The 19,202-nt window shown below is 42.6% G+C and overlaps 2 protein-coding genes across 7 annotated transcripts in view; one reads left to right on the top strand and one right to left on the bottom strand.

Moving 5' to 3' along the window:
* The window catches only part of sema3fb (sema domain, immunoglobulin domain (Ig), short basic domain, secreted, (semaphorin) 3Fb), a 99,095-nt gene extending 98,048 nt beyond the window's left edge, over positions 1–1,047 (top strand). For all 6 annotated transcript variants that reach the window (XM_081704989.1, XM_081704991.1, XM_035520132.2 and 3 more), the window contains one exon: positions 1–1,047. This exon is cut by the window's left edge and continues 1,267 nt beyond it. The gene's annotated coding sequence lies outside the window, so the exon portion shown is untranslated.
* Positions 1,048–4,312: 3,265 nt separating this feature from the next.
* The window catches only part of camkvb (CaM kinase-like vesicle-associated b), a 37,461-nt gene continuing 22,571 nt past the window's right edge, over positions 4,313–19,202 (bottom strand). The window contains exons 2-11 of the mRNA XM_027024933.2: positions 12,499–12,600; positions 12,061–12,192; positions 10,555–10,629; positions 9,775–9,913; positions 9,505–9,625; positions 9,079–9,154; positions 8,609–8,745; positions 8,255–8,333; positions 7,989–8,076; positions 4,313–7,693 (exon numbers count right to left, since the gene is read on the bottom strand). Of these exons, the coding sequence (XP_026880734.2) occupies positions 7,310–7,693; positions 7,989–8,076; positions 8,255–8,333; positions 8,609–8,745; positions 9,079–9,154; positions 9,505–9,625; positions 9,775–9,913; positions 10,555–10,629; positions 12,061–12,192; positions 12,499–12,593 (1,326 nt within the window). The 5' untranslated portion in view covers positions 12,594–12,600 and the 3' untranslated portion in view covers positions 4,313–7,309. The remainder of the gene's footprint in view (positions 7,694–7,988; positions 8,077–8,254; positions 8,334–8,608; positions 8,746–9,078; positions 9,155–9,504; positions 9,626–9,774; positions 9,914–10,554; positions 10,630–12,060; positions 12,193–12,498; positions 12,601–19,202) is intronic.

The following is a 19,202-nucleotide window of genomic DNA, read 5'->3' as shown; positions in this document are numbered from 1 at the left end:
TGCCTTCATTTCTCCTAGAGAGAAGAAAAGCACAATGCAGGTCACCACATCATCACCAGGACACGCACTCGGACCGTGAACCTGATACACACGTCACCGTGACACGCACTCGAACCGCACAACACGCACCCGACACACACGTTACCGCAATATGCACTCGAACCCCGAACCCGACACACACGTCACCACAACACGCACTCGAACCGCAAACCCGACACACACGTCACCGCAACATGCACTCGGACCACGGACCCGGCACACACGTCACCACAACATGCACTCGGACCGTGAACCAGCACACATATTACTGCGAGCATGCTGTCAAGCCATAAACCTGACACACACACCCCACCGCTAGCATGCGTTCGTATGCTTCATGCACACACCAGTGCAAGCACACAGTCGAACATACAACTCACTGCGAACACGCAGTCAAGCCATCAATCCGACACACACCCCCCCCACTGCGAGCCATGAACCCAATGGTCTGCAGTGTCTTCTGTTATACAGAGGCAGCATCTCACCAGACAAGCTACTTAAAATCTATTTGCAAGCCGCAAGATACAGATCAGCTCATCAGCGCTTGGGAAGCTGGTTGTTCACTGTGTGCATGACTAATGTATTTGTACTGTAATTCTGAAATTGAAAACTGAAATGTTATGTCGCTGTTATATATATTAAATATATATATATTTTTCTCTCTCTCTCGCTACATACATTTGTGTGCAAGCTGGATGTCAGTCAGGAATTCAAACGTCTTCCTTTATAGGACCAGGATGGACAGTCGATGGACGTTCACTTGTAAACACTGGCAGATTCTTTGTTGTGTTCATTTCTTTTCAGTTGTCTAACATATTGTTACTTTCCCAGATCTGTGTCATTCTGCCACATCTCACAGCAAGTGGAAAAAGGGTGTACAATTTATTGGTCTTTTCACGATGTGTTTAGAAATGTTTGGGTGTTTGTTTGTTTTTTTGGTTGTTGGCTTGGTTTTTGATTTTGTTTACTTGTTTTTTAAGATTAAATGCACAGGTGGTGTTCTTGTAATGACTCGTGAAAATGACTTCTTCCTCTTTCCTTGTTGATGTTGCTGACTAATAAATTAAAGCTATATATTTTATAGAAATCCAAAACTTCACCTTAACTAGTAACTTGAGTACATCTTTTGTTATTTTTTTTTATTTGAATATTTGGTAGACCCCAAAACACAAAATGTCTTGTAGTGGACTGATACAGATGTAAGACAAAAAAATGGTTTTAAAGTGCAACCTTCAGAAAGAGCGTAACACTTAAAGCAGCCGAAAGCCACTTCATTTTCATGCACAGTAAACATAATGGCTAATCTTAAACCATGGTTAAAGTGATGGGAACAGTACACTCGACAAATCCGTTACAGTGCAGCTAAGCGGGGAGATTTTACAGTGCAGGCAGTGTTGGGAAGGTTATATAGTATCAGGGTACAGTTAAACGTTTTGTTAGATGGTCAGTTTTGCCGGACCTTTCTGGTGCTACAGAACCAATGACTGTGAGTGTTTGTGCGCGGTGTCTACTAATGGATCAAGGACAGTCATTTTCAAAAAGGTTTTCTGAAACTCTGACCAACAGCTACCTTCCAAAGACGTCAGCACACTTCACTGAGGTCAAAATGATGAGGTGGAAACTCCTTTCACGTGGGTTAAATGACTCCCTACTCCGTTTCGGCCGGTACAAAACGCCCTTGTGCCTTGAACAGTCGCACTTCTATTCCGCTGCTATCTGATTGCGCCCCGGAATCCTCGCCACAGTGTGTCCTGAGGATGCGCCGGGTTCCCTTGACTACAACAGGCCCTTTCTGCCTCCACACCCACAATGCCTTGCTGTCCAGTGGGCGCTCCCTGTTGAGATGGGTCAGATCGCCTGACCAGTGGCCCCTGAAGAGGCATCCCACCGCAGCGCTGCATTCCACGCCCTTATCTCCTAGAGCCATCAGGAGCGGGGGGACGCGGTTTTCTGCCTTGTTAGCGTTCTGTCCCGGGTTACAATGTCTCTCTATTCACAGATCCAGGCATTTTTATTCAACACAGGACGGGCATTGTGGACTAGTTTTTTCTCTGTCTTGTTGTCTATATGTGCCCCCATTCAGGTGAGGGATAAAAAAAACAACAACTGTTGGAGAACACGTCACCATGGCACCCGGAAGGCGTGAAAGCAGAGTGCTCATGCCTCTAAATGCCCCGATGTCTGGTGAGCGACATCACGCTACTGTATGAGACGCTGGTTTGTCTTTATCTGCGTGTCAGATCAAGGGCCACTTGTGGACTGGGGCGTCATTACCTGCTTTGTGTGCGGCTGGGTTCTAATGTGGCCAAATGCATGAAAAGGTGAGCGTGGGAAGTGCAGCAGACCGACGTGGCATCTGTGTTATACATGTGACCTTCATATCTAATGTCACCATCAGATGCTGAGGTAACTGTGAACTTTACTCAGAAAACTAGTGACTGGACACACCCAAAAACACGAACACATACACACACACGAGGAGGTGCAACGCAAGAATGTGCGCGTGAGTGTTTTGGGTGTTGCGCTGTCAGAGTGTAATGAATTATTTTAACCACTAGAGGGCAAGCTTTACTAGTCTTGGTGGTCTAATCATTATGGAAAACCACGTGAAAACATTGACCCAAAAAAAAAAAAATGTTTTGAAGCAGAAATGATGAAAATTGTAGCAGTAGCATTAAAGGATACCACTAAGGGTTACTTGTGGCAACAAGATAATAAATGACAAAACCAGGTGAGCATGAAGGTGTCAAAACAACCAATTAAATAACGGATGATGTCAAACCTGCCAATTAAAATGATTTATCTCCCTGTTGTAATGAGATTCTTCTGGAGCTCATTACAACACCACATACATGATGTGTGTTTCATATTATATGTAGTATGGCACATACCATCATAACTGCTGCAAGAAAAGGATAGACTACAAACATCAAAATGTGTGTGTATGTGTGTGTGTGTGTGTGTGTGTGTGTGTGTTTGTGAGAGAGAGAGAGAGAGAGAGAGAGAGAAAGATCAGTTTAAAAAAATAGGTTTCAAATGTAAAATAGATTAATTTCTCTTCCACATTCCACTTATCATACCTCCAATTACATAAGTCTTTTGTAACCATTAGAAGTCGATAATATATTCTCTTCACCGAACATGGGATTCATTCCAACCTGTCCTTCCTCCAATGTCGTCACTAGGCTGTTCTTTTGACGAACTCCTTTAGATACCTTTGTTTAGAGTGAAGACAAGCAGGAGGTCTGAGCTTCTTTATTTATTTCAAGCTCAAAACTAAATAATTCCGGGTGAATCACTGTGATTGCGCCAATCCCCTCGTAGTGTGAGAGTAACTCATTGACACAACCGCTTGTGAAACCCCCTTTATTTATTTATTTATTTTATACATGTACGTATCCATAGAGACATCCATAATGGACGGTCCCGGTAGGACCAACTTGGAATTAAGTTGACCTTCTCAACAGGATGGATGGTCTACACCTACAGCACCGGCCTATGTTTAATTCATCCTGTGCGCATCACCGGCGGCAGGAACGAGCAAACGTTCATCGGGAAACCACCTCCCCACTTTAGCACATAGAAACACCTGCGTAGCTTCCCGGCCGTGCCGTTGTTCGAGGCTCACACGGCTGTCTCGTCATGTTCTGGTTAACGCTGTAGCTGATCTGAGTGCAGCATGCCCCAGAGCCTGGCACAGTGAGGAGCGCTGAGGTCCCCTGGGCTCCTGGCTCGCAATCTCCGGTCCAGATCAGCCGCGCTCTCACGGAGGGAGCTGTGGTGATGTCATTACGTGCCGTGTCCCCGCGTGAGCGAGAGTGACGCTCTCTCAGCCTGTAACGGAGCTATAGTTAGAACGAGATGCTGAGGCCTTTTCCTGGATAAATGTTATAGTCAGCCAAGATTTTAATGATGCTTAGAAGCACATTGTGCGCATGCGCGTGCTCACACACACACACACACGCACGCACGCATGCACACACACGCACGCGCAGACACACGCACATAGTATTCAACGCTTATTTGCCACTGCATACAAAACAAAGTCTAGAAAGTACAGTTAAACCAGCTTTTCGGTGATACCTGTGCTAAATATTAAGGGAGATAACTCAGCAAGGTTGGTGTGCAAACATTTCACAGCACGGTGACATCATCACCATAAATCCCAGCCACCTAATAGTTAAAATTATTTTTAACACAAAGTACCAGTGGAAAGCTGGACCTTATTCATTAGCATCGAACCAGAACAATATACTTACACAAAACAACAAGCTGATTCAGATGTTTTATGTTTATTTATATATATAGCATTTTTAATCATTTATTACCATCAAATGGGTGAAGTTTAGAGGAATACATGTTAAAGTCTAGAGAGATCAGAACTCCAAGAGAGCTCACAAACAACCATAGCATTAAATACTCAAGAAACTGCCAGAAGAAACCCAATGACTAACATGAAATGCAAATGTTTTGTGCTAAAAAAGCATTGCTTTGAGTTGTATTAACACAGTTTCCTGTTACGGTGTACATGTACATTGTATTCTGTAAAAATCAGACCCATGTAGAAATGTATCAGACTTTTTTTTTCTTTTTCTTTTTTTTACCAACCCTCCTGGTTTTAGCTCTCAAAGAAAAACAAACAAACTAATTAAAAAACTAACTGACAAAAAAACTATATAATACAAGATTGGGTTATAGCAATTAAATTATTGTAAATGACTGTATAGACCAGGAAAGATAGGAATTTACAGACAAAGGGTAAAAAAAAAAAAAGCAAAACAAAAAACAAAAAGCACTGGGATGAGAGGATACATTAAAATCAGATTTCAGCATAAACCTGTATCTGCAACATACACCCACCCACCCACACTAAACCTCTCTCAATAAAGCCCACAAATATAGCTCTCACTGAAAGTCCCCCCCAGGCCTTTTCAATTAAGTCTCAGTAGGCTGCTACGTATCTAATCTCCCTCAACAACAGCATCTATTTTAAAGCAACCACAAGCCTTTGCCAAAAGCTGCAAAGTGACTTCGATTTGGAATGGCAGTCCAACTAGCAGCAGTGCAGCTGTACTGGCTCGGTTATGGTGGCCCAACTATATCAAGGCAATTTCTCACAGCTGGCTAACAGTGGTAATAATTTCATGAACATGGCTGGTGTCAATGACAAGCACATACTCTGCTGTGCCTCAACTTTCCGTGCACTGTTTGTTTGTTTATGTATCGTTAATTTCAAAGGTTTCAATTATTTCTAGCTTTGCATCCATTAGTGTTGATCTTATCCATTAGTGTTGACTCATCCATGTAAATATGCACGTTAATGCAAGCACCAGGACCTGTGGCTCCTATCGACATAGCTGTAACACCAGAGGTGGATTTGGCACACGAGTGTCTAAGCCCCTCCCTACCCAGCATGAGGACAAGTACAGCCAATGGGACGGAGAGTGCGCCAACCGCGGGTCGATGGCACTGTCATGCGCACGCTAGCGGTGTGCAGGACCCGGCGTCACAGTGTCGCGGGGAGTAAGCTATTGCTCCTGGTTGTGCTGACAACACCCTCACCTCGGTCACATTATCATATCTGGGTCACCTCAGTCACGGACTCTGTGCCGGAGCAGAAGGGTGAGCTGGTGAGCTTTTCCAGTATAGTACTTCATGCTAAAATGCATGGAGATGTATAGATACATGTGGAAAGTACATTAAAACAAATAAAATAAGTGATACATATAATACTGTACAATGACTTAATAAATATTTGTAAATGAGTAAAAATGAGTAAAATTAGCTCATCTTAAAAATGCTCTCTATCATGTAACTAAATATAAAATAACAATAAATAACCATTTTTCCTTCTGCACAGCTGTTATTCCTTTTGTTAATTTCAAATATACAGCAGAGAATATAATAAAAGACGCAAATTATGAACAGAGCACATCATAAGACTGGCTCAGAAGGATTAATATACCAGTTTCAAAGACAACATGGAAATTCTCAATGAAATGCGTACACACAAAGTTTCTTTTTATAAATACAAAATCTTATTATAAATAAACGTAATGTCTTTTGTCTGGCACTAGTTAGCGAACAAAAACAGTTGCATTAGGCTCTGTAGTTTTTATCTGAACAAGAGATAAAGCAGGTTACAGTTAAACTCACACAATGTGTAGCTTTGAGGGGAACTTGAAATCTTCAAAATGTACATCATCTAAAAATATATTATACAATGTGATATTGACCCACTCTTAAAAGTATTTTTTTCTTTTCCTTTCTCTGACTGTGAAGAGCCAAGCTGTTAGTATTGTGTACAACTGACATTCTCAAACCTCGTATCCCATACCTTTCCTTAAAAGAAGGAACTTGCAGCCTTGATAGCAAAAGTACCTAGCATGTGATTTGAATGTTTAATTAATTGAATGCTTAATTAATATTTATATATGAGTTAAAATGGCTGGACGAAGAGCGATAAATTCTGTGGGGGACATATTCTGCGCATAAGGCCGTGTAGTGTGATGTCTTTCTTAACACACAGACTGCCAGGACATGAAAATAAACAGCAATATCAAAACGCATGCTATTTTTGGCTACATCTCTAGAGAGAAAAGTATTTACAAAAACTTTACTTTTTTTTTTTTTTTTTTTAAAGAGCCAAGTTGTGCTTTCCTAAGGAATGAAGCAGGCTAGATATACTAGCCAACTGACTGAGTAAACATCTTATGAAATATGGCTTCCATATCAGATTAAGATCGCCCAATTTGTAAAATTACTCCAAATAATTGAAATGGAATTTCCCTGGAAATCTCACAGATAACATTGACTGTGAAAATGACCCACATACAATAAATACCATAGGACATAAGTCAAGAAGTTCATGATCTCCTACAAATGGAACCAGTTAGCTCAATGGGTCAATCGTGATAGTATGGCTTTTCAGAGTAGCTTGTCAGTGTAGTTAGCATTGAAGACAAATCTTAATAACTGACCCCGAAACAGTACAAATTTAGCTCTGTCATTATAAATTGATATATATTGGTAATCAATAGTTTAGGTGGTAAAACCTCATGGGGAGGATTTAGTTGGGACACACTGATAGGTCAGGAGGAGACTGGCACCACGAGGCTCGATGAAACGACACCGGCGGTGCTCATGTTAGTGTGAGAGTGAAGCAGGTTGAGGGTGAGCATGCTAACAGCTAATTTACAGAGCTTAGGGCCAAACACAGGGGAAGCACACTGCCGGTAGGGGTGTGGGAGATAATGGACCGAGGGAGGTTTTAACCATTCAGTTCATCTCCGGGGTGTGTGGAGAACGGAGGTGGAGGAGCTTCACCATTGCAGCGTGACGTTGCGTCCGCTCCGGCCTGGTCAGGAGATGGCCTGGGCGGAGTTTGCTCTGCCGGTGGATGTGCGGGAGCTGTTGTGGCCTCTGCAGCAGCGCCAGGGATTTCTAGGCCAGCAGGAGGCGCTGTGGGAGCAGGGCTGTTCTCTGGGATAGTGATTTTAGCGGCAGCCATGGAGGCCTCAGCTGGGGCTTGGGGATTTTCCAGCGCACCCGTTGCAGGATTGGGGGCTCCGGCACTGGCCGCAGATGTAGGGTCGGTATTCTGATGCTCTGGAGCTCTCAGACGCTTCATGAGGGTAGTAACTCGAACGGCTTTCTGAAGAACAGGAAGCACAACGGTTTCAATGGGGAGTGGTGCTCTGCTGCTATTGGCTGTTGGGTTCAATATACTGCCACTTAACTGTGTAAAACTGTGAAACAATGTACCTGAATAACTGCTGCATAAATAATGACTTAAATAATGACTCTGATGTAGTCATTTTCCTTGAAAAGAAAAATGAATGCGCTCCCCTAATATCTTGACTGCGGGGTCTGAACACACGATAAAAGCAGAGAACGAACCAATGTAATCTGCCACAGATTAACAAAAACAGACAAAATGTAATTATTACCTTCCACTTAGCTTTTGCAAAATTCTTCTCTATCTGTGCGCACACATTTTCTTTGATGTTCTTATCTGAGGCAGCATTTCCAGAGATCCTACAAGGCAAAAAACACTGGTCAGACATAGACACAAAGACACAGACACAAAGATAACTGAATTAAATTACGCACACGCACACACACGCACGCACGCGCGCACACACACACACACACCCCAGTAAAGCATGTTTCACACATAAAACTAGAACAGAACAGGCAGGACATCGAATCATACCATTCATGGTTAATGGCTTCCTGTGCAGTTAGTCTCTGATACTGGTCAACCTCCATGAGACGTGATACTAAACTTTTAGCTGTAAACAAACAAGGTGAAGTACACTGCCATAAGTGGAACTGAATTTTTTCATTAGTACATACCACTAACTTTAAAAATGAAAGAATGAAAACGAAAGAATGTCTTAGAAAGGTCTTCCAGTCCCTGGATATGCAGTAAATACATTTACGTCCTGCTGGCAAAAAGGGCCGTTAAACATGCCGAGGGGAAATACTCCAGGTCTGGGTATGGAAAATACGATTATAAAATGTTAGTTCTGGGAGATAGTGTGGATATGTAGTGTGGTCATGGCACCAGAGTCAGAGATATCGTCCCAGTACGGTGAGTCAAACTCATAGTCTCCCGCCAGAATTTTGCGAAACAGGTTCTTGTCGTGGTTTTCATAATCTTCGTCGTCTGCTTCGTCATAGAATGGAGGGTTCCCAGAAAGTCTGTGAATATCACAACACAATGGGACAGTAAAGTACGGACTTTAGCTCTTTTGAGTGGACTTTCCCTTTCAGAACCTTGAATCTTATGTTCTGCTTAGGCATTATAGACCATATGTTTCAGATACTGCATGACTTTTTGGACACTGGATAGATGTGTTATCAGACCATGAGACAGGTTTTTGTCAGGTTTTGTAGGAGTCTGGATTCTTTAGGCACAGAACTCTTATTAAATAAGGGATTGTGTAATAGTGAATTCAACGTAAGCATATGTAAGTGGAATATAGGTTTTGTAGTCACTGAACAAATGTGCGTAGTGAGATCAGATCGACTTACAATATGTACATGATCACTCCAAGTGCCCAGCAGTCAACAGGTCGTCCATATCGCTGTCTGCCCACAACCTCCGGAGCTAATTAATAAAAGAGCTGCAGCTAAGTTCCATATTCTGTGAAATGGCCTAAATGTACTGTACATTCCTTTATGTCCTTTCATCTAAGCTGTTATTTCAAATGTAGCCCTGTTTTTTTTATATAAACCGAAGTCATTTCTTAGACAGGTTTCTTTCCACATCACGTTCATCCACTAAGATTTCGCCATATCACTGTTAATTCTAAAACATATCAGAACATATTCCTGCATGCTACCCTTGTAAGTCTCCAGTCAAAATAGACCTTATGATAATTATTAGGACTTTATTGATTAAATAATTTAGAGTTAGGATTGCTTTTTAGAGTTAGAATTGCTGGTACAGCCTCTTACCCAGGTACTCTGGAGTTCCACAAGGCTCTTTAATAAGTCCATTCTCAAGTTTAGCCAGATGGAAATCACTGATGACTATTTTTGAGTGTTTCAGGCGGTTGTAATACACCAGATTCTCCAGCTGAAGTGAGCATCATGGGTACAACATAGAGTTAACACCTTATTTTGCAATGCTTCAGAAAGAGGTAATATAATTTGCAATCTACTTAGTACAAATCGTGCATTATGTATTTTACACTCATGACCACCAGGAGGCACTCTGCTGTGCACCTTCAGGTTGCGGTGGACGATGTTGAGGGAATGCAGATACGCCACGGCCTCCATCACTTGCCGGATGACATTGCTGGTGTCTTTCTCTGAGTAGTAGCCCTGGTCCAGGATCCAATCAAACACCTCTCTACCTGTAGCACTGCAACGAAATTAGACAGATACAAATATTTATTGTTATTCCAGAGACAAAGGGGTGAACCAGCTTTGTTCCCTTGCAGTCGACTCACTATTTCATAAACATGCCGTTGCAGGTTCACACTTATCAATCCACCAATCTTTAATCTGTAATCTCAATTGCACATCCCTCACTTTCAGCTTTAGCGTGCCTGGACCTACCAGGCTAAGCTCGTTGTAGCGTAACCCAATAAATAGGGTTGCAAAGCATAGATGTTTTCAAGTGTGATGCAACACAGTACAGAAAGAATTACGGAAACCAAGGCCTCTGCCAGTTTCACCTAGCCGCCATTATTACGCTGGCCCTGTAGTTCTGCGTTATGTGAAAAGGAGTGGCATCTTCAAAGACATATACGAGTCAGGAGAAACAAATGACAAACAAAAAATTGAGAGCAATAGCAAATGCAAAACTGAGCCCAAACAGACAGAAGGGCAAGTAGCCAAACGCGAGTGTCTCGTGACAGAGAGAGAAGATTTCAGCATGTGTCTCAATCTGATGTGTTCTTGGACTGCATCCGCCCTGTCTCTCGAGAGCCACGTCAACACTGAACGCGCACCTGGACAATGGAACAATGCTGTCCCTTGCAGTCAGATGCCAGGACTTACAGTTCTAGGAAGAGGAAATATTCTTTCCGTGTCTCGTAGACGTCCACCAGCTGGAGAATGTTGGGGTGCTTCACCCTGAAAACGGAACAGCAAATGATGGAAAACATTTAGGATAGGCGAGACTAGGAAACTGTTGTTGTTTCAGTCACGGCATGAACAAGGCTGATCGTCGAGAGCCCCTGGTGTCTGTACGTTTTGGGTCCAACCCTGCAGAGAAGCACCTGATTAGGATCCGTCCTTGACAAAAAGGGTGTGGTTGTTCCTGAAAGAGTTGGAGCTCTGCAGCACTGGAGCACAAACCTGCAGACACAAGGGCCCTGATGTAGGCTGCAAAATGTGTCATAGTTATTGAAATGTTAAACGTCTGATTATGAGAAATCAACATGTCCCTGAAAATTCAGAAGCATTTTAAACATTAAAAATGCCACAGATGTTTTGGTTTTTGTAACTAAAAATCGTCACTGACCAGATGGTAGCTGAAGATCAGACCTTTATACACAGTGGCATACATTTGGCTTACATTGTTAAAATTAGTCTTTCTTTAGAGTAAAGAGCTATTATTTGGTCCTTCCTACATAGTAGTGTAGAGCATGCTCATTCTACAAATGGTAGAGGATTCCATCCTGCAGGGAGCAGGATGCAAGTTCCAGCAGGATGCAAGTTCCTGACAAGAGAAGTCTGAGGTAGCCAATCAGAGTATAGTCCTCACGTAAGGAGTCTGAGATAACCAATCAGAGTATAGTCCTCAGGTGAGGAGTCTGAGTTAACTGGAACTCTCAAGAGGGGTTCCTTAGGCCCTCACTAATAACTGTAATTTGAAAAAAGCCATAGGATTGGAAGCAGGTGAGTATAAAAGAGTAATACACACCAATGGACCAATTCCAAGAATACACAACTATGTTATTCTAAAAATAAACACTGTCCCTCGAAATGGTCTGTGTTAGAACATCTCAGATGTGCTCCTCCATTAGTCCTAGTGCTGTTTTTGGTCATTAAAACATGCTCAGAATATTCCTCACATCTCTGGACATATTTTCCACATTGTGAGATTTCCGTGGCATTAGAAGAATGCTTATTCATTGCGGTAAAGTGAAGCATTTGAGATATGGCACAGTACAGGGAGAAGACACAAAGCGCTTGCGAGGAAGGGAGCAGGAAATGAGGAGGCTCAACCTGAAACTCGGAGTTGTCCACAGAGCGGCGAGGATGATGCACTCCATCACGGAAATTACTTAAGTGCATCTGCCGTTGTCCTTTATCTATTCAAACCACTGCCTCAGCAAGAAAGCTGCTCGAGAAAGCATCTCTGCATAACTACAAAGCTTTCTCCAAAAATGTCATTTCAATTTTTTTTTTGGTCCTCTTTGGGTTGGGCTGCACCAAAAAGAAGGAATTCAATACTCTGCAGAAAGGGAGACAGCTGCAGTCTAAACAAGATCATCACATACACTGTGAAATTGAAGGAAAAACACAAACAAACAACAAAAGTCCCATCCTGGAACTCACATCTTCAGGATGAAGATCTCGTTTTTCGCCGCCTTCCGCACCTTCCTCCCATCCTTCTTCAGGAACTTTTTGCAGGTGTACATTTTCGATGTGGTCTTGTCCTTGGCACGGAAGATCTCACAGAACTCTTCCCTTCGAAAAGAAAGCAAATCAATGGTGCCACGTGAATCAGAGGAGGAAACAAGTGAGTTTATCTGATTTCTCTGGAGCTCATCTATTACAAACCAGGGCTGTCAGATTTTGAGCTTAACTATCCTATAAACTATCCCATGGAGACACACAAAGTCCATTTGTTATAGAATGGCGCGTTAAAATATATGCATCTGAACCCAGATCAGTGCAACAAGCCTTCGCAGGATGTGCATAATACCTACATCTAAATGTCCTCTGTGTGTATGACCTTCTTTCTGAACATAATGTTTACAAAGGACTGCTTACGATTTAACGATCTGGCCCAGGTCATATCTGTCTGTGATGTCTGTAGGACTGTTGTAGTCCTTCTTCTCTCCAAACGTTAAACAACCAAATGGCATGGCCCCTCTGAAGACAGAGAAAGAGCGGGAAGGAAGGAGGGACACATGGAGAGGGTGAGAATGACAAAATATTCCTATTAGATTCAAACATTCCGATATAAGTGCATTATCAGCGGTATTCAAAACAAAGCACAAGTTTAATATCGCATGCAGAACCTCCCTGGTTTATCACCTGAATCAATAAATAAAATAAAAATATATTATACAGTATTATCCATCATTTTGAATGATTTCAACCACCCAACAGTCCTCAGATCTCAGGCTTTCCTGCCCCCGGGGGAAATAAATGTGGTGCATGAGCCACGTTTACTTAAAGTGAAGGCGTCCTTTCCTGCACAAACAAACTGAATATAGGAGCACTGGAACAGCGCACCCTGCTGGAGGCACTGAGCTCACTGGCAAATCTAATTTACACCCCGATGACCGGAGAGGTGAGTGGTGATGGTATGCATTTGAGTCACGGTGTTCGAATAGGGCAAAGAGTGAGCCTGAGCTCCAGGGAATGAGAGACAGAATGAGGAGGGAGCAGCAAGAAGCAGGCCACCCGAGAAAAACACTCTTGAAAGACAAATAAACGCTGAAAGTTGCGGCAACAGACGAGGCCCGAGGAGCTGTGAAATAGCAAGAGGGAGATACGGAGAGACATACGGAGAGACACACGGAGAGCAAGGAAAAATGACTCTATCTGCAAATTCCAATCATGATAAGTGGGATATGTCACGCAAGGAAGAGAGAGAGAGAGAGACACAGAGACAGAGACAGAGACAGAGAGCGAGCGAGAGAGCAGAAAAAAAAAAACATTTCACAGATGTTATTCCACACATTGTGGTCCCCGAGGTGGTAGAGAATCAGTCACCAAGTCGTCACAGGTTTAACTTCACCTGCACACATCCAGGTGCTGCTATTGAAAAGACCAAAGTGAACCCATGTGGCATAGCAAACAAGTCACACCAGCTTATTAAAAACAATCGTTAACCATGTTAGTGTCTTAGCAGTCTGACTCAGAAGCAGGGATGAGGTGAAAAAGTATCTCTCAAAGCCAGCACCATAGTGCTGGACAAGTCTTTCACTTGCAGTTTTATTTGCTAAATCATTTGCAGTCCCACCTACACACATATTCTTCAACATATTAATGCTCTCTTAATGTTGCCTTTTCTTGCTTCTATCTGAATTTCCTCTTCTAAGAATACTATCCAGTCCAATACTGCCAAATACTGCTATTTCTCTCTCTCTCTCTCTCTCTCTCTCTCTCTCTCTCTCTCTCTCTCTCTCTCCAATCAAAGCAGACCCTGCAGTGAAAGGCACAGCCATTAAAACACAGTCACCCATCAGATCGCCATGCTCAATATGAGCACATGTATCACAGTACTCGAGGCTGTGCGTGTACGCAGAGTCATTAGTAATGCATAGCAATAAACTGTGGCAAATAAAGCAGTCTGCAGGATAATTGTAGGACTGTGCCATATGCCTTCTTGTGAAGTAATGCTGGAGGATTCCTTGCCTCTCTATTGGTGTTTGATGCTGTAGTACATTATGTTTCAAGCATTTGGCAGATGCTCTTAACCAGAGTGATTTACATATTTAACAGTAGGGCAGTATCTGTGCTCCCTCAGAAATCAAACCCACAACCTTGGTTTTATTAGTTCTTCCAGGTGAGCTACAGGTGAACAACCTGGCTAAGTGTGCACATGAAGAATGCAGCTAAATAATTTGGTCTCATTTTGGCTGGCTTTTTGTAATAATTCAGATGAAGCACTTGGACCATATGAAACATGAACATATTTATTCTAGCTGGACTTCTGAAATGTAACATTCCTGGTTGCATGCAGAAAGCACTTTTTCGTAATGTCAGCCGGTCAGCTTTAAGCTCAGCTAGCTGATGAGGACCACAAATCTACCTGCTGTGCATGATCATTAAGCAGGCGTGTTACTTTTAATGACAGACATTCTGAATATACAGAGGTTAAATTTGGTGTTCCCCAAGACTCAGTACTAGGGCCTTTGTTAAGCTTTTCTCACAGGGCTTTGCAGCAGTCTTCAGTGCTACAGTGAACTGTAGTTTGGAAGGGAGTTTGTATGAAACATTTCAAGCTCCTTCTGAAGTTTTGCTGCTTCTGCTACTGCCTCTTCTAGACACAGGAGTGCAGGAGAAGTTGTTCTTCTGCAACCAGAGTTTCTAAAGTCAAGAAAAAGCAGTCTGGCCTTCCGGGGGGGGGGGGGGGGAGATAGACGACATTTCTGAAAACCATTGCTACAGCTGGCAGTGCAGTTCGCAGTAAACATGGCAATACTCCAAACAGTGTGGATATACTACGGATACCATATCTCTGCCTCAGACTGGTGATACTGTTTAACAGTACAGGAAGTAGGTGGTGCAGTGCTGGAGGCTGTTCATGAATAAATAGTGAAAAAATGGTGGGGGGGAAAACATAGAACGCCAAACTTAGAAAACAATATAAAACTCTTATCTTCCCAAACAAAAGTTGCTGGTTGGTTACTTTGTACTACACTGTTAATTCAGTGATGTTCTGGAGGGATAAATATAGACTCCATTAATTTCATTGGGTTGCTTGAGAATAGCAATCACTTTTTGCTGGGAGCAGCAGCTAAAAAAATACAATTTCAAAGTAAAAGTCACTGTGTTGTAGCTTTGTGTGTGTTCGTGTGCAGTGCACATGTAGTTGTAAGTACGTGTCCTCTGCCTGCCTATTCCTGACCCAAGCACACTCCTACCGCGGCAGAATTCAATTCCGCTGCAAATCGATGAGCTCCTGTGAATTTATCGCACCTGATTAGAGCGGCGGATCGCAGTAAACAGAAGCCGAACCTGCACGATCACCAGCCATTTAACAGGAGCACGCCCAGGACAGGGAGCATCTCCCCAGCCGAATCCGCCACTGGTGATAAATCATTTTGCATATTTCAGTTAGACTTCTTTCAGTAACTTCTCCAATCAAAAAGGCAAGAGCAAAACATATTTACATAAAATACATGCTCAATTCTCTTAGGAGGTTGACTTTTTTGCCTGGAAGCCAGGATTAGGCACTAGTTTTGTGAAAAACTTACTAATATGCCTTTATTATGTAAACAAGAGTATATGTGTAAACTTCCTTTGTTGATAAGGAGTATAATATAGTAGTTTTGTATTCATGTTTGCACTCAAGCAAGATACAGGTATCCCTTGGGTTTGAAAAAACATTCACTAATAACTCTTCTCTTGACACTACCATTGTGTTAAATAATGGTGAGCAAGAGTTCTGGACTACAACCTTAATTTAAACCCCTCTGTGAATTCTTATTTGTTTGGCCTCATCTGTAAAACGTATTACTCAATAAGTGGGTTAGGCCATTGTACCTTTACTGTGACTTTATCACAGGGCAGAACACAGTGTTTACAGAACAGATTCTGTATGCTGACAGTGTAGTTACAATGTCTTTCAATGCACACAGCAGGAGCCAGTTTAATTTTGGGTCCTTACTATGTGGCAATTAAAAATGGAAAAAAATAGTCATTTCAAATTTAATATGAATTAAAGATTCAGATCAGATCAAACAAAAATATACTGCCTTTGTCTCAATAATCCTTGTTATTAGCAAAAAGAGTTGCCATTATTAGTTGGGAATTGGGCTTTTGGTGAAGAGAGAGCAGGAGTGGGAACCGAGAGATGGGAGATGATTAACAGTAATGCATGACTGGGGAAAGGAAGTTCATTGCTGGAAATAACCAGAAAACTTATTTGCGTTTAAATCCATGTTTCCTCCAGGAATGCAGCAGAGAGTTGCTACAGTGTAGCATGTATTTCTGTGGAAGGAGTGAAGTATCACTGTGTACAAACAAGAAAGAATTCAGTGTGTTTACGGATGTGCTTGCACATACATGTGTGTATCTGTATTTTTCTGTGTGGGGGTTGTTTTGTTTTTGTTTTTTTTGCCTAACTGTGTATGTGTTGTGCATGTTTGTTTGTTTTTTGTGTGTACACATGTATGAATGTAAATTTGTTGCACAGAATCAGATCTCTCTCTCTCTCTCTCTCTCTCTCTCTCTCTCTCTCTCTGAATCCAAACAGAGCTATCTGAATATTATAAAAAGGAAGTGCTGTTAAAAATAACTGACTTCCATCAATGTCTCTTGCAGAAATAAATGAAACAGTTACGGTCGCTCAGTGTCAGCAGACAGGACCACAGCAGAATCATGGATTAGTAACCAAAGGCAGTATAAGGTGAGTACTGGCACTCAGAGATACACTATCCTACCAGACCAGACCACTGCATAGAGCATAAGCACAGCTCATTAGAAATCTGCTGCCTATTCCTGGTCAGCAGTGGAAAAATGGCAGTTCTCTCAGAAACCTTAAAATAGGAGTTAACACACACTTATTGTCTAAACACTTACTTATTGTCTAAACACTGCACATGAAACTCTGCTACTCTGCGCAGTAGCACAAAACCCACCAGTGCATTCTTATGAATCCAGGGTACAGCTGCAAAGGTGTATTAACATGGCGTATTTATTTAATTATTATGCTTTATTTACTGTAGAACTGCCTCACAAAATTCCCTCCATTACTAAATGATAGGGATTGAAAAGAAGACAGAAATTATTTTTTTTGTTCAAATGCCACAGTCATACAGACACACGTGTTGTTCCACCCTGACAGTGCTTCTAAAAAAGAGAGATGGCTTAATTTTCATAGAGATGTTCAGTGATGGAGGTGCTTAATGGTGGAGTGATAGAGGAAGAGGGGCAGAGTGAGTGTGTCAGTGTGTACAGGAACATTTCGCAACCTTATCGTCCCCGTAGGCACAAAGGGATCCTGGAGTGAAAAGACCAGTTGATCAGAGGAACAGAAAAACAAAGGCATTATACAAAAACTCTCTGACAAAGCCGAAACGATCAAATGCAACAATTATTTTAAACATCGCAAGAAAATAGTTAAAAAAAAAAGTTCATTTAAAAAGCAAAATGATAAAATGATAAAAATTATGAATAAAATAAAAAAGGTCCTAGAGGGAGAGAGAGAGAGAGAGAGAGAGAGAGAGAGAGAGAGAGAGAGAGAGAAAAGGAGAGTGTGTGTATGAGAACATTTTGCAACATCATCATTAGAACATCTCCAATGGCCTGAAGTGTTCCTGGGGTTGAAGCCGAGTTGAAGAAAGAAACAAAGAAATCACAAATGTTTTCAAGCTATCCTGAGGCCCCTGTGAGTAGGAATTAAAGACTGTGCCTATTACTTTGGACTCGCTGTCTCTGGGAAAAAACAGAACCCCCAATCAGAGAAGAAAGAGGCAGGGGTGATAGCTTCAGATAGGGGATGAGGTGGAGGTTCTTCTACTACACACATAATCAGAGTATGGAAAACAAAGAGAAAGCAAAGACAAAGCCACACAGGAAACGAGAGCGAGCGAGAGTTTACAATGTTGTCCGTTATGTAGGCTCCATGCAGGGGTCTCCCTGGCACGCTGGATTTTGCAGCAGGTCTCGGAGCTGCTCCCAGATCTTACGGCACCTCACTCCCCAGGCGATGCCGCACGCGTTCTCTTATGTCTCGCAATTCTAACTCCGCCCCCTCACGCACACACACACACACACACACACACACACACACACACACGAGCTCGCATATGCTCCCCTGCGTTCTCTCCTGAGTGCTAGCCGGCTTTGAGCCTCCCACCAGCTGCCTCCGATGACTCCCCCCCCACCCCGCAGGATGTTTTGCGACGCTCGTTTGGGAGGCAGACAGCCGGAGCCAAGTGCCGACAGCGTCGCGGCGCCTCTGAGGTTGCAGGCCGCCCGAGCCGGAGATCGCTGGGGGTGCGCGCCAATCCGACGTGGTGCCACTCCCACGAGTTGGCAAAGGTACTCAGAGCTCTCTTCCAAAGACTTGAGGAGGAAGACTGATGGTGTTAGCAAACGGCAGTTCTGCGGTAGAACTGAACCAACACTGTCGCTACTATTACACCAATTAGCAATCATCTCAGAAGAAAACCCTGAGCTTCAAGTCCATTCTCTGCTGTAAATCAGCCTTTTTTGGATAAGGCAGGTAAAAAACAAATTTTTATCCAGACTCCTGCTGGGTTTATAACAATCTCATGCTGTCCTTGAGGAAAGTTTTATTTTCAGGAAGAATTCTGTTTTCTGCCTGCATTTACAAAGTTACCTCTACACTGTGGAATACCGGAGGGATTCTATTTACTAACAAGTTCTTCAGGAATGTGTGAACCTTGGTAGCTACAATTATTTCAAATTGTGCCATTTATACCAATTTGTATGATAGACAGAAACAAATCCAGGTAGAGCATCACAAATGACACCAACTTTGCGTGAGAGCAATTTACCTTGGCAGTGGTTTGATGCTTAACAGTTTGGCAGGAATAAACCCAAGCAGAACAACCCATAGGACACAACAAAACCTTTGTGTGAGGTCGACTTATCCTCTGGTCGACTGATTGGATGGTTAACAGTTCAGATTTATAGACTCTCTTTAACTGGGAGCCGACTGTAGCGCCAGTCCATTTGGGTCAGGCAAAACGGCATAATTGACTTGTTCGTTCTAGTGGGTCCTACAGCTGTGCAAAAGCCACCCAGAACTGACAGGCATGCACTAGAGC

The sequence above is a fragment of the Electrophorus electricus genome, chromosome 22 (assembly GCF_041902795.1).
Source record: "Electrophorus electricus isolate QZ-2024a chromosome 22, ASM4190279v1, whole genome shotgun sequence".
NCBI classification, from domain to species: domain Eukaryota; kingdom Metazoa; phylum Chordata; class Actinopteri; order Gymnotiformes; family Gymnotidae; genus Electrophorus; species Electrophorus electricus.
This window is presented reverse-complemented; position numbering and strand designations above follow the sequence as displayed.